Here is a 16,156-nt window from a genome sequence, read left to right as displayed (position 1 = left end):
GCAAGGTAGAAGCCAGCGCTTGATGCTGGCAACTTATGCACCCATCAGGGCCCCAGCTTGCAGAGGTTCCAAACTATCCTAAAACAGCACCACTAGCTAGGAAATAGATATCTAAAACACACACCTACTGGGAACATTTCACAATCAAACCAAACACACACACACACACACAAAATGGTAGCTGTGTCAGGGAGAACAGGAAAAATAGAAGAGTCTTGGCTCTTTGGGGGTTCAGAAACTTTAAATGTTAGGTGTCCCTATATGATCAAGCCAACCCAGTTTATAAGCAGCATCAAATAAGGAGGAGGTAGATGCATAATTATTAAAATGTGTGTGGAAAATTTATTCTGACCCTATAGAAACTGCATCCTGTTTTTATTATGTTTTGTTTTTGTTTTGGGGGGGGGGGTTGGTGAAAGGTAGAAATTCTACAAAAGATCAAGAATGGGGTTTGCATGGTCTACAGATCTATGGTTGGCATGAATTCCTTGACATATGTACTTGTATATTATTGTATGTGTGTAGGTGTGTGTGTGTGTGTGTGTGCGCGTGTGTGTGTGTGTGTGTGTGTGTGTGTGTGTGTGTGTGTGTGTGGCAGCTACAGTTTATTACCGGGTATCTTTCTCAATTGCTCTCCATCTCATTTTTAAAGATAACCTCTTTCACTGAGACCCAGAGCTCAACAATGGGGCTAGACAGGCCAACCAGCAAGGCATGGAGAACCTCCTGTCTCTATTTCCTTAGCACTGGGATTATAGGTTCATGACATTATACATGAGTGCTAGGGATCTGAACTCAGGGCCTCATACTTGCACAACAGACATTTTACTGGCTGATCCATCTCTCTAGCCATTTTGATGGCAATCAGTTACTTCTGAAATGTTCTCATTGTATGGTCACATTGAAGATGATTTGTGTCTCATACAGCCTTGATGATACACCAGAAAGATTATGAAGATATCTGCAAGGTCCAGAAAATTTTCCTGAAGAGGATATTTTGGTGCTACATTTTACTCCTCATAAGGCTAAAAGAGTAGACCATAGGATTCTGGGGGTCCCAAGGAAGTCAAAATGGGATTTTTTTTAGCTAATAATATGTGTACAGAGAGATCCAGAATCTGCTCTGACCCTTTATAGCTGGGTCCTGTTACAATACATGTCCTATTACCTTTTACTAGTCCTCATGCTATGGTGCTGTCATGTAGATTAGAGATCTAACCACATGCTTCCTCAAGCAAACAAGAAAGACCCTGGTTAATGTAGTCAGCGTTTACAAATGGGAACACAGAGTCTCTGGGATTACTTAGTTCAAGAAGGCAACTTCTTACGTGTGGAGAAAAACATTCCAGTGCAGCATGGAGTGGAAGCTTGGCATTGCCAGCATGCTTTTCAAATGTTGTGTTCTGCCCAACTTAGTCCAACAGGGCTACAAAATGCAGGCTTTCCTTATGTGGCTTGAAGGACTCCAGATGCCCGCCCCTCTGAATGCCCACAGGGGCTTTTCTAGAGTCAGTTTCCAGTCGGCCTGAGCCAGCTTCTTTCTTTTTTTTTTTTTTTTTTTTTTTTTTTTTTTTTTTTTTTTCTTCTTCTAGTAACATCACTTGAGAGGTAGCAAGGAAGCAAGGAAGCTGATCTTAATTCTTCCTTCAACATGACATGCCCTTTTGAAATCATACAAATAGCCGTGCCTGATTGTCATGTTGAATTGTGAGCATGGCTGTGAAATGTTCTCTAGTCTGACTAAAGCCAAATATTTGGTCATAAGTCAACATTTTGTGGATAAACTTGGTACTAAGAGGTTGAAAATTTATATCTTTTCATGGAAAAACGTGTTTGCCAGTGGGAAAAAACAAAGCCTGTTATCTTCCAATGCGGAGGGAGAGAGATGTATGTAATTTTGCAACCTGAATCAAAGTATTTTAAGACTTCTAAGATTGGATTGGCCAAGGAATGGTGCCTTGATGTAATATTTGAATTGCTTCCCCAGGTGGAAGGCAATGGGTGGCATAGGTGTGTGTCATTTCTTACAAGGTTGTATGAAAGGCTATAAGAAGTCAGTTCCTGATGGAGGAGGTCACATTCTACCCACAAATATTTCCAATGGAAAGAATGATGGGGAAATAAGACATCTTGTATCATGATCACTTAGGATCTCGAAAGAAAAAAGCCTTCTAGGTGTGGTGTTACATGCTTGTAATCCCATTATTTTTGAGGTTGAGGCAGGATATCATGGGATCAAGACCAGCCTGACCTATATAATAAGATCCTTTCTCAATTCCTAATCTCTCCCACCCTAAACAAAAATAAAAATCCAAAGAAGTAAAAGCCTGACTTTTGCCTGAGCATCTGTATACTTCTTGGAGAATCTTAGAGGAAATGAAAAGCTAACAAAAGCAGGAACTGGAATAATGCCCTTGACAGTGCCAAGAAGCCTATAGCTCGCCAGGTTGGTTTAATTTCGTTTGTGGTGCTTCAGCCCTTTTACCAATCCTATACCTATGCTTTATAGCATGGTGAGAGCCATAGTGTGAGGGACAACAGGGCAAGCAGCATCCTTGTGTTCAAGAGAGAATGGAAACATGGTGCTTGGATACATTATGAATGTTATGCAGTATTTTAAGAAAGCTAAGTGACAATGTATCCCTTCAAGAAGAAAATCTGTTCACATTCTTCCTGAGTGCCCAAATTCTAGTCAAAGTTGGAATTGTGGCTCAAGATAGCACTGGGTGTCTGCTATGGAAGCTTTTGAAGGGTAGGGCTTTAGCTGGGGATATAGATATACCTCCAATGGAAGAATCTGTAACCACCACACTGTTTACAAGCACTGATGCTAGATAGAAACCTCCTCTGTATGAGTGATGTGCACATGCCCACACGCCCGCACGTGCGCGCACACGCGCGTGCACACACACACACACACACACCACACCATACCACACCACACCACAGATGTATTTTGGCATGCTGGGAACAGTTTTCCATGCCTATAATCCCAGTGCTATGAGACTAGATCAGGAGGATCAAATTTAAAGCCAACCTAGGCAACATAGCAAGATCCTGTTTCAATCCCTCCAACCACTGCCCAAAAAAAAGTAAAAGGAAAATGTGTGTGCCTGGTATGTGAATGCATGTATTGTGTATATGCTTATCCTCATGTGAATGCTGTTAAAGGCAAGTAGTAAAAGTATTGTGTGTTATTCAACCATATGTAACCTGTCCTTAATTGGTTCTTACCATGCATAGCAAACTCTAATGTGTTCTTTTGCTTGGTGTTCCATCATAACCATTTGGGGCACTGAACCCATACTCATATCATGGTAAGCAGGACTTGGCAGTTGGGTTCTTAATAAAAGTTGGTGGACAAGATTTATCGCAGGCCCCAAGCATCTGTATTCTGCTGGGAAGAGACTCTTCCCCACTCATGTGGTGCCATCATGTTCTGCTCTGAAAAATCTTAGTTCACTGAGCATGACTCTCTTCACTCTCAATGGGTGAGGGTCATAATGTGAGAAATGGATCAGTCTCTGTGACCCACCTGCAGCTCTTCCATTCTACCTGCTCTATGAACTGTAATTGGATCTACTAAGATGAATGGTATCAGCCGGTGTTATATTTACAAGTCAGAAATACTAGGAGAATTTGTTGTGCAGTCTAAGTGGGACCCCTTAGAGGAGCCCCTCAAACTCAACCATTTGAGATGCCATACTGCTTGAAAATCGTATAGCTAAATAGCCATGCTGGACTTCATGGTGATTTGGGTCTTTCAGGCCAAGAAGGGGAACTACGCCTTTCTGTGGGATGTAGCCGTGGTGGAATATGCAGCCCTGACAGATGACGACTGCTCAGTGACTGTCATCGGCAACAGCATCAGCAGCAAGGGCTACGGGATTGCCCTGCAGCATGGTAGCCCCTACAGAGACCTCTTCTCACAGAGGTAGGCACAGTCCTCAAGATAATTCCAGTGGCCTGGAAACCTTGGCAGCTGGGATAGAAGAATAACCTCCTCTTAGGACATATGAGCCAGAATAATATACTTATTTCTCATGCCTTCCTAAGCACTACCAGTGTACAACATGTTTTCCTCTATACCTCCTCCTGGGTCTTGCATAGGTACTGGGTTGAAAAGAGGAAGTTCATGGTTCTTTGCATGGAAGGTGATAGTGTGGGTGGAACTATGATATGTGTAGGTGACACCAATGCAGAGTCCCATGTCTTATTGGGAGTGGGAGGGAGCAGAAAAGGGCATCTGATAGGACCCAGAAAGACCCAGTGGTAGTGATACAGAGGCACATAGGAGTCAGTCAGATAAATGAATAATGAATAGGATCTGGGGAGACCTAGTTATCGTCAGAGTGTGACTCATCCATGTAGAAATGCAAAGTAAAGAGTAAGAGAAACCAACTTCTCCATGAACATCACAGGTGACCTGATGGGGCCTGTGGTCTTGGATCAAATTTCCCAACTGAAGGTGATGCTGCTGTCTATGGGGGCAGGGGATGGACCTGGCCCTTTGTTATGACAGGAGGACAAACTCTCATTTCCCATATTCCCCACTCTCTCCACATCAAACCACAGGCTTCTGCATTTCTGTGCCATCTTTGAGAGTTAATTAATTCTGATTTACACGCGTTAATATTAGGGAAACTCAGGAGCATTGTGGAGAAAGAGTAGGGAGTGTGAAGTAGACAGGAAGTTTTAAGCCTTGGTAAACTGAATGGATGGTTCCATCAGAAACCAATATGGCATGTTTACTTTGCATTTGTGTTTCATCTCCCATGTGATTGCTAGCATGAGTATGTCCCTTGAGCCCGCTTAGCTCTACACTCCTGGGCATGAAGTTCTTAAGTGCTACTCTCTCCCCTTTTCCCGTGTTGATTCTCTGTCATTGCAGTTCCTATGGTCTGAATGATCCAGGTTTAAGCAAGGAAGGTAGAGATGAGAGGTATAGGTAAATTAATGGTTGTTCTCTGGTAGCCAGTTTACCAGCAGATGCTTGTTCTTGTCTCTAGGGAGGTCTCGCCTTGGGCCCTCAGATTACACATAGCTGTGATGTGGCACCCTGCTGACTAAAAGAACTATAATAGCAGTCACCGAGAATGTTCTTAGGGAAGGTTCTGCCTTAGCTCATCAAAATGAACAAGAAGTGGTAGGAACATTGCCATAAACAAGTCCATTCAGTGCCAGGCTTAGGGACAGCTACAAGTAGCCTAATCAATACATGAATTCCAAGCACCCTTGTATTGCCCACCAGAAGCATATCCAGATTGATAAAGGAGAATTGTTGAAGACCATCTGTTTTCTACCCTGTATACAACTCAGGGAGTAAAGGAGAGAGTTCTGGGCCTTGCTCTTCCAGCTCTTCAGAGTTTTGGTGCTGAGCCATGTTACTGTTGGATCTGGAAACTCTATTCCCCGTCCTATCCTGGATTTCTAGATTGGATCCTCCTGCTCAGGATCAGTAAGCTTAGAGCCACTAGAGAAGGCTGAGATGGAGGATTTGCAACCCATCTAGTCAGCATGCTTACAAAATTTGATGAAGGGGTAGGAGCAATTAAGGTAAGTGAGGTTTTAGATTCTCTCCAGAACTTCATTAGGTACATACTCTGTATCTTGCTCTGCCCTCTGGAATGGAGAGCAGCAATAAAAGAGGATGAAGTATTTCTCACTTGCTCAAATTAAAGGTGTGAAGAAAAGTGTGGTTTCTCTTGGTGATTCAGAACTCAATGTCATTTTTGAAGTTTATGCATGTTGATTTTCTTTGGTGGGAGGTTCGAGATGATTGCACAGACAGTCAGCCTGCAAAGATCTCTGTAGGACAGATGGTAAAGGAACCCATAATGTCAATGTAGCAGCAGTACCCAAATAGCCATTGAGTCTCAAGACACTGCTCATGGATATATGGGACCCATTAGTGGGAAGTTAGGGGCCCATGAGCTAGCACTGCTCAGTTTTCTTCTGTAAGTTTGCAAGAATGAGTCAATGTATTGTTAATACACTGGAGAAAGAGGAGATGTTGACTAGGAAGTATGTGTTATGAGTAAGGTCTTTCCCCGGCCTGGTCCCACCACCACACCAGCCCCAAATAACACACAGAGATGCTGTATTTGATATAAAGCTGTTGTCCAGTTACTAGTTTCTTATCTGCTGGCTTTGTCTTAAATATTACCCATTTTTATTAATCTAAGTATTTCCATGTGGCCTAATCTTACCAGAGAGAGGGGCAGGCATTCTTCTCTCTCAGTCTTCCATCTTGACTCTCTTCCCTACTCCTTCCTCTCTCCTCCTAGTCTCCTAGTCCCACCTATCTTGAATTCATTAACCAATATTTACAGATGTAAACATATTTACAGAATGACATCTCCCATCAAGTGTGAATCTCTACTATGGGGACAAATAGTCAGCACAACAATGAGATTGTGAATACCCACATTGGGTCAGCTGAAAATCCTCAAGGAAAATTGAAAATCCTCAAGATGGAGAAGACAGACATGAGTCAGAAGTGGTGTTGCTCTCCTCCACTACCATCTTGCTTAATGCAGATGTAAGTGGACGTCCAGCTGTCAGATTCCACCCACAGAACACTCTGACTGCTGGACCCTGCCCCCACCATGCAGAGGAAAAAGCCCAATCTCTGGACTTGAAATCCCACTAATACTCACTCTGGAAAGTTTCAACCTGAAAAGTTCTATACCCGTCTCTAAGAAATTCAAAACAAGTCCTCTTCTTTCCAGTTCTCTGTTGTTTCTTGCCCAAACACAGGCAGCCACCCTTCATAGGTTAGTAGACCACAGCCAGCATGGGGGCAGGCTGTGGGCTACAAAGAGGAGGCTAGCTGTGAATTAGGTCTACACTGATCTTTCTATTGCATTGAAATGGAGTCCTTGTGAAATTACTCTTGGGACTCTGTGACCTCTCCCTCCATTCCAGTGATTGCATAAACAAAATTGAAATGTCCAGATTCCATATCCCTCTTTCAATAAATAATTTACCCCTCTTAGTTTCATCATAATACTATGGGCTCCAAGGGTTGTGCTGACATCCTGCAGTATTGCCATATGTCTCCATATATAGTGTCACCTCCCTATATGCTGGTAACATTCTTTCTTCCAACAGGCAGGTATCTGCCCTTTAGGGGAATTCTCCAGTCTTTATTTCTAACTTCCTGCTGTCAGCAAGTCTAGAAGAGGCTCAAGCCAATTGCAAACTGTCTTTAGCTTGAGTGTAATTCATAAAAATGAAGGGGTTAAGTGAAGGGGCAACAGACTACATAATTTGAATGAGGGCCTACACTATATAACTAGCAGATCCCAGGCTTGTCTGGAATTTCTGTGCTTGTCTTTCCCTTCATCCTAGGAGTCAAGCTATTTATTTGCTTTGGCAGGGACTAGGATACAGATGTAAGTGTATGTGGTGTGGGGTTATGTGCTCTAACAGTTGTGCAGACCACAGCATGCAGAGTATGCATTCAATAAATGTTTAGCAACTTAATAGCCATTTATTGAGCACCTACTGTGTAGCAGGCTCCACAACTATTGAATAAAGCAAAGCACCTGCAATTATATCTGTCTGGAAAATAGAACAACTGGCTTCAGGAAATGGCTATTATCGCTCTGGTTCCTCATAAGTAGGAGTATAGATTGTTATAGTGTACATTAGTTTTGCCTCGTTCTTGAAGGCACTCTGTGCACATGACTTTTTTTTGTCCTGTTGCTTCTATATTTATACTTTCTTGTTTTGTTGTTTGTTTTATTCTGTATTTTCCTATAAATTGACATGTATTCTTTCTGAAATAAGATGTTCCATACCTTACCAGATACAAACAATTGAAAGGATAAAAAGTCAAAAAATGCAAACAGCATGCCTGATGCTGCCCAGAAACTGAGGAGATCAGACCCTATGGTCTTTCAAGGGCCTTGCTGTCTTCCACTTGACCTTGGATAACAGCCTATTGTCACAGGAAGATCATGGCCTCTCAGATCAGTAATGTCTCAGAGCTGAAGAATAGCACTGACACTTTCTGATTGCAGTTATGGGCAAGTCAGGTAGATTTTGTGCTCAGGCCTTCAGGAAGTAAGACCGGCACATTAAGCACTGCTCTGCATGTAGTTAGGCAGACTCAAGCAGTATAAATGATTTGTCCCTATGGTGTTCTCTCAAAAGGAGGTGGTTCCTGGGAAGACTGACTTGATAAGCAGTTGGTCAATAGGGCCATCCGACTGCACAACTATGGACTAGCTTTTGTGAGCTCCATTACTACTTCCAGGTTGTGAGAATGGCCACTGAGATGGGTACCTTTATTTAATCTCAGATATTGGTGATGAGAGAGCTAGGGCTGAGAGGTGCCAAATCTGCATTAGAAATAGTCTCTATCAATGACACATCTGTATTTATAAATACAGAGCTCTGATTTCTTCATGATGATCCAGTAGTTCAGTCACTAGCCTCCTGGACAGTCTGAATAGCTGTGTATAAGTTTCTGTAGCTTAAATTAAGCTCAATCTATTTATCTCGGCCATCAGAGACTTAACGAAGGCCAATGACAGCCACATGGTTTTCCTGCATGACCAAAGCCATGGGAAATTGTGCGGTGAACACTGTACCTGTCCAGTTCATCATGCACCATGCCCTTACAGAGAGCTGTGGTTCTCAGGGACATTCCTTAGAGCTCAGTGACAAAACACACAAATGTACATGTAAATCAGTAACCTCAGAGACAATGTCCTTCCAGGCATGTCCACATTCTAAGCCTTTTGGGATTATCATTGCGCCGATTATTTGCTGGATGTTTTTATAATCTCATTGCCCTTTCAGCTTAGTTTGTTTTCATTATTCACCTAATACATTCACACATTCGTTGACAGAACAAATATCTGATAACAAGTAGCCTTTGTTTTGATATCTACTAAGCTTGCACATGAAAAACATAAAAAGTTTCTACCCTCCTCATTAGAATGGGAACCACAAATCAGTGAGGCTTAGCAGGATTTTGGCCCTCATCCAGTAACACACAGATGAGATCCAAGCCTACTCCGTACTGAGCTGGGTCCTTCCCAGACAATAAGAGGCTACACCATGCTGAACGCACGATAGCAACAGGACCTGTGGTACTCTCAGGCTGTCACCCTTTCTGTTCTCCAGATGTAGACCCATGTATGGACTTTTCTACTTTGAATCTGTAAGTCACCCATTATACCTTGTTAGATCACTATGTAGACCTCTAGGTTACAGAAGGAATGAACAAAACACCACATTGGTAGAAGCCACCATGGGGAATTATCCCACTCCCATGCACCAAGACTCCGTCTCGCAACCTGTTAGAGCTCACATTTCAGTCTGGCTGTTTTACTCTCTTCATCCCATGTCTTCCTCTTCCTCGTTCACCATTCTACAGCTTCACTTCTGTGTTGTAGCTGACTAACTGCTGTGAGTCCTCTGTACCACACAGGATATTCATGCATATTCTAGTTTCAGCAGTTGCCAACTTCAAAGTGGCTATGGGAAGGTATTTCATTTCTCTGTACCTTGATTTCCTTCTCTGTAAAGTAAAGCAATAGGAATAACAATCCTAGAAGGTTGGCATCTAGGATTCAGAAAGACCTGGTAAGCATAGAGAATAGAAACACCTTGCAAGAAGTAAGTACTAGACCACCCTGAGTTGCTTCACGATTCATTGTCCTTCAGGTTTTACCTCACTGTTCTCTCCTCCATAAACTCCTCTTTGAGCCTCCAGTTAGAAACCCCGAATGTGTGTCTCCCTGGCAATTATGCTTTAATTTCCTGTGTTCATCACAGCTTTGGTCTTCCCACTGATAGTCATTGTTGTTTTAGTGTTGGCATTTGTATCTTTACAAAGCTTAGCAGCATTGGGCATCATTCTTAGCATGGTATTGAGTCTTCTTAAATGAAATTATGAAGGATAATATGGGATAACTTGGGGATGGGGCCTAAGTATAAACATGAAATTCATTTATGATTCATATTATCATATACATATAGTCTACAGGTAATCTTATGTGATATTTTAAATAAGTTTATGCATTAAGTAAGTTTGTGTTTATTAACACATAAGAGGTCAAATGTGGAATTTGCCATTTGTGTTCTTATGCAGATACACAAAAAGGTTAAGATTTTGAAGTATTTTGGATTCCAGATCCTTGGATTAAGGATGCTTGACTTTCAGATGTTAGAAATTGACTGACAGTTTTTCTATGACTGTGGGCATACTAAATCCACATTCTGGGGGTTTGCTTAGTTCATGTCTTTGTGTCCCAGGTTTATCCTAAGCACTTTCTCTGCAATCCATGTGAGGAATCTAACATATTTTGTCACTAAACCTTTTGCCACATGTTCAGGAGGGACAGGAAAAGCCTATTGTTGTATGCTCTGAGAGAAGCATTCTGGGTACAGGTTGCAGAATGCACTGTGGAAGAATCTGAGAATTACTATAATGAGCATGGCAGGCCATTGACAGGACACAATGGCTAAGCTGATGAACTCAGTGACTATGGCTTACCTGTGTTGTGTCTTACAGGATCCTGGAGCTACAAGACACAGGGGACCTGGATGTGCTCAAGCAGAAGTGGTGGCCACACACAGGCCGCTGTGACCTCACCAGCCATTCCAGTGCCCAGACTGATGGCAAATCTCTTAAGCTGCACAGCTTTGCTGGGGTCTTCTGCATTTTGGCGATTGGCCTCCTTCTCGCCTGCCTTGTGGCTGCCCTGGAGTTGTGGTGGAACAGCAACCGGTGCCACCAGGAGACTCCCAAAGAGGTCAGTATCCTCATAGTCTTGCCACTGTACAGAGGCAGGGTGTCTCCGTGGGCCATGTATTTGGTGGGTGGTTTTCTTCTAGTTAGTATTTGCCAGACTCGCCTTGTCTAGACAGAGCAGCATTGTATGTTGGGGGGGATATGTCATATTTTATTTTGATTTTAAAGCAAGAGAGAAAATATAGGGGATGTTTTCATGTTTGAACAAAGTGCCAAGGGACCAGCCATGGCCACTAAAGTCCTGTATTTATCTATAGAGCAGGTACGGCGTGGGCAGCGCCAGAGAGCCCTTCCCCACCCTGCCCCGCCCATGTGCCTCCACCCTGACCTGGAGAGACCACCTGTAGGGTAAGAGAGGAGCCCGCATTCCTTCTTGGTTCTCTTTGGTGTCTCACACAGAGACATAGGCCCCATGACCCTAGTAAGCAAGGGGTTCCTCATCCCCCATCTCCCTCTTTCTGCTCTCCCTCACATTGGCAGACACTGGAGCTATGTCCAGATCCTAGGTTCTGGGTGCTTCTCTACTGCTGATTCTGTTCCTCGACACATATGTTTTGTTGGGTATTTGTTATTCAAGGTCATTTCCTGATTTGATTTTTTTAAATGAACCCCTTAAAGGCAGTTCCCCTAAAAGAGGGTGTCAAAAAGTGTGATGATGCTCTGCCAGCATAAACATATACATAGAAATCTATAGGAAGAACCCAGGCAGTCCATCCATTGTGGTCACTGCTTGCTAAACATGCCCTAGCTTCATCAAGAATCAGACATTGGTTCATAGATTCTTCAGAGGCCTCTGGGGACAAATCTGTAAAGCAGCTGCCATTCTGTCCCAAAGCAGTTGTTATTAAGGATGTTGCCTGATGTTCCTGGTTTCATTTTTACTGGAGGCTCAGGTGACATATAAGATCATTAATTGGCTTTGGAGGTGAGAGATCAAGGAGAAAAGCAAAATAAACTGGGGTAACACAGACAGGAGGAAGGAAGAGCTGAATAATTTCACTCGGCCTGGTGGGGTCTGGAAACTGGTACCACTGAACAACAGAGGTGGCTCATCCTGGCATCTATTTCTGAGAACTGCCATGATTGGCTGGCTGCATCCTCATCCATCAGTCTGAAAGGAGTCCCTGACAAAGCAATAGCTGTCTCCCTGCCCCTCTGCTGACCATTCATCTCAGTAAGCTTTTCCCTTGGATGGCAGGTACTGCTGAGTCAGCGCTAAAGTGTGGATGGAAGGAAGGAAGAAAGGAAGAAAGGAAGGCAGGCAGGCAGGCAGTCTGGCTTTTCTACCAACTTGAAGGCTCTCCTGTCATCTCTATACCATAGGAGCAGAAGAAGGAGGAAGTTTAAGGAAAACTCATTAAAGAAACAGTCAATTGCTCTGTCCAAAGATGCATTTTGTAAAGTTGGGAAATGATTATTTTTTTAATTTATTTAATTTATTTAATATATTTAAAAATGGAGGAACCATGACTTACTAGTGAACAGATAATGAAAAGCACTCCTACCCCTTGTCCTCAGCATCTGGAAAACCTTGTCAGTTTTCCTAATACAAAACCCAGGGCACCTTTCCTGCTGTCACCACCCCAGGGCTTTGGACATAAGAGCAACTTCAGGCAGGCTTGGTGGGTGGTTCTAGAGCCCCTTTAAGTAGGGAGAGGGAATATAGGACAGACAGAAAGTCACTGGCCAACCCACATTGTATCCCCCACCTGTGGTGTTTGCTTGTTTGAGGTCTGGCTTTCTCCTCAGTGTGCCTCTTAAGCCCTGTACAAATGTCCCATTGGTCAGGTTATTTTCAGATGGGTGTACATTGCAATGGCATTTGGATGTCTCTCCTGGCTGGTGTGTGTGTGTGTGTGTGTGTGTGTGTGTGTGTGTGTGTGTGTGTGTGTGTGTGTGTTTTAAACTGGGGAGCCTTGTCTACTTTTAGTCTTACCCCTCATAGCCCCTAGTGCAGTGATCATTCCAGTTGTGGTCACACACGATCATTAAGAGAGAGCAACAGAGGCAGAAAAAGACAGACATAAATAAGAAAGTTCAAGCAAAAGGAGAACACAGAAGGCCAACAGATGACCAGCTTGTAGAAACACAAATTCTTTTTTTTCTTCTTAGCAGCACCTCTTGCTTCTTTCTCACTTCTGCATAAATTCACATTTGCTGACATGAGAGAATACACTTCCAAACAACCTGGGCTTCCACAATGTGAGCCTCCCTGCCTGCCTGTCATTCTGCATCCAGACAGTAGCAAAAATGACAGAGACACAGGGGAAGCACAGTAGCTGTTGTCCAACCTCCTGCACCTGTTGATGTTTAAATGGACTGCATGGGAACCTTTCCCCTGTTTTTATAGGATGCCAGTTGGTGTTACTTGCACTTTCCTACCATTATGGTCCCTGAGCCGCATCAGTCCCAAAATAACACACAGACTCTATTAGTTCTAAAGCTGTTGGCCAATGGCTAGAGCTTCTTACTTGCTAGCTCTGCCTTAAATTATTAATCCACAATTACTAATATATGTATTTCTACATGGTATTATCTTACTGAGAACACCAGACTCAAGTCATCCCCTCCTCCTGAGATCACATCAGGACTCCATCCTAAGTTTCTCCTCCACCTCTCCTAGTCCCACCTATCTTGCTTATCTATTGGCCAACAGTGCTTTTATTCATTAACTAATCAGAGAAATACATTTACAAAATGACATCTCCCATCATCTCATCCCCTCTTTTCTGTCTAAAATAAAAAGGAGGGCTTTAACTTTAATATTGTAAAATATATAACAAAACAGTTATCAAATAAGAACTATAGTTAACAATATTTAGTTCATTAACAGGGATAAAAGAAAATATTCTGTCATCTATCTTAGCTTTGTGAGTCCAAAGTCTTATATGTTTGTAACTTGTCTTTAATCCTAACTATGGAAAACTATAACCATAACTATCTGTCTACAACTCCATTAAAGACTACAGAAGGATAGTATATAAACGCTAGAAATGACAGACATCTTGCTACCTGGACAGGCATCCGAACTTCTGTAAATTGGCACATCTACCATCAGCCCACAGGCCATAGTGTATCTGGCAGAACCCTCAGCAAAGCAGAACATTTCAAAGTGTCCCACCTGTGTTGGCAGTTTGTCAGTCACTTTTCTTTCTGTCCTGTAGACTGTTTGGCAGACTCTTCCATGAAGCAGGAACCCTGTAGCATTGTTCATCTTGTATCAGCAGTCACTTTCCTCTGGGTCCTGCATGTCTACTTTATAAAGCATATACTTAAACAATCTATACAAGAGCAGTATCGTGCCCAAATGGTTAGTCTTGCCATATTAAAAGCAAACTCCATAATGAATTTCTTCAGTGTCCATCTTCCCTTCTGATGCAGTTGATGTTTCCAGGAACAGTTGTGCCTCACTGTTAAGAAAAATCCTAAATCATTTCAAATGCCACATTCTGTAGGTCTTTGAAAGGTTTGAAGAATGCTTATCCAATTGAAATTTATCTCTATATATCTACAAAATCTAACCAACCTAACTATAAACTTTGACTATCATAGGTAATTACACATTCTGCACTTAATTACACATTACATTTGTAAATGAGCTATAAAACACAATACCTAAACAAGACGATAAATATACATATCACAAAATTGACCTTAAATTTGTATCAATAAATGAAAATCTATTCCAAAACTAAGTATTCATTTCTATACCATAATCCCCCTTTTACCTTTAAAAAAAGAGATTGATTGTGATCATTAACCATTTATAACCAATACCATTTAGATGAAAACAAATATTTATAGAAAATATTTGGGAATGTGGGCATCATCTTCTCCAAACTGCTTCCTGCTGGTTGGGGACGCTTTTTATACACCATGGGAATCCTAAGAAGATGCAGAAATACTGCATGTAGTGTTCTTTCTGCTAGACTGCCTTGTCCCAGCTGTTTTGAATATCGGATCACCTGGGACACTGCTTCAGGGGGTCATGCTTTGTCAAAACATGTTAGTCTGGAAGGAATCCACCGCTTTTCATTTTCTGTAGAAACATAAATAAAATATCTTTTTCCCAAGTAACATATCCTTATACTTAAATTTTGAAGTCAAGGCATTTTTAAAACATATAAGTTGGATTAATTCAGCAGCATTGATAATCAACTGTATTTTAGCAGTTGTTCCTTCCTTAACAATTCAGCAATTTAAAGACAACACAATAGCACACAGTATTCAGACTCTCTGTGTATTTTTTAAATCTTAATATGGCTTATTTATTTATTATTAATCTACTTCTTTTCCTTTTTTCCTTTTATGAGACAGGGTTTCTCTGTGTAACTTTGGCTGCCCTTGAACTCACTCTGTATATCAGGCTGGCCTTGAAACCACAGAGATCTGTTTGCCTCTGCCTCCTGAGTGCTGGGATTAAAGGTGTGTGTCACCAACACCTGGCTGCCTATGTATATTTTTAAACACACTGTAAAAACCCTTTAGGTTTTACTTCACCTGAATCTTTACTATACATCTCTACCTGCTTTTCTAGCCACATGTGTTTATCTGCTAAACATCATTGCTAAAATTAAAGTGGCAGCTGTTTTAGCCACTGGATTTCTAATATGGCAGGGGTGAGTTTACCACCAGCACTGGGAGCTGTGCTCACTACCTTGGTCTATGCTGCCATCAAGCAGCATGCTGCCAGCTTGGAGGTGTGCTCACTGCCACTGCCAGCTCTGGTATACACCATTCAGTTGTTAAAAAGAGACTCGCAGTTTTTTCTGCTTATGCCAAGTCAGAAAATCTCCCTTAAAGGAGCCACACGAGTCTCTGCCTGTCTGTAGCAAAATAGAGCCCACCTGAGAAAATATGCTGCTACCGAGATGCTTGTCTCTGTTCTTTTGTTTCTAAAAACCCTTTTTAAGCTTTTGTCAACTTTTTTTTAAATTTACATATTGATCCCAGTTCCCTCTCCATCCCTCCCTTCCACCTTCCCTCTTTCTTTCCCTCTCTCCCCCCTCACATGCACCCCACACCCTCTCCGCCCACCTCCCTCCCCAACACTCCACATGTACAGTGATGCCATCCAGGAGGGGTCATCTAAATCTGTCAAGTCATTTGAAGTAGTGACTAGGACATATAATAATCAAAACACCTAACATAGAGAATAAAGAAGAATATTAAGAGCAGTGAAGGAAAGGGGACAGGTAATACATAAAGGCAGACCTATCAAAATTACAACTGACTTCTCCATGGAAACTCTCAAGGCCAGAAGGTCCTGGATAGATGTGCTACAAGTACTAAGTGACCACGGATGCCAGCCCAGGCTACTATACCCAGCAAAACTCTCAATCATTATAGATGGAGAAAACAAGATACTTAATGACAAAACCAGAT

At 42.2% G+C, this 16,156-nt stretch overlaps 1 protein-coding gene across 1 annotated transcript in view; it reads left to right on the top strand.

The window, feature by feature from the left end:
* The window catches only part of Grid1 (glutamate ionotropic receptor delta type subunit 1), a 293,681-nt gene that overhangs the window by 268,943 nt on the left and 8,582 nt on the right, over positions 1-16,156 (top strand). The window contains exons 10-12 of the mRNA XM_051206794.1: positions 3,768-3,934; positions 10,532-10,772; positions 11,029-11,119. Of these exons, the coding sequence (XP_051062751.1) occupies positions 3,768-3,934; positions 10,532-10,772; positions 11,029-11,118 (498 nt within the window). The 3' untranslated portion in view covers position 11,119. The remainder of the gene's footprint in view (positions 1-3,767; positions 3,935-10,531; positions 10,773-11,028; positions 11,120-16,156) is intronic.

The sequence above is a fragment of the Phodopus roborovskii genome, unplaced genomic scaffold (genome assembly GCF_943737965.1).
Source record: "Phodopus roborovskii unplaced genomic scaffold, PHOROB, whole genome shotgun sequence".
NCBI classification, from domain to species: domain Eukaryota; kingdom Metazoa; phylum Chordata; class Mammalia; order Rodentia; family Cricetidae; genus Phodopus; species Phodopus roborovskii.
The sequence above is the reverse complement of the archived record's forward strand: the minus strand, read 5'-3'. Positions and strand labels throughout refer to the sequence as shown.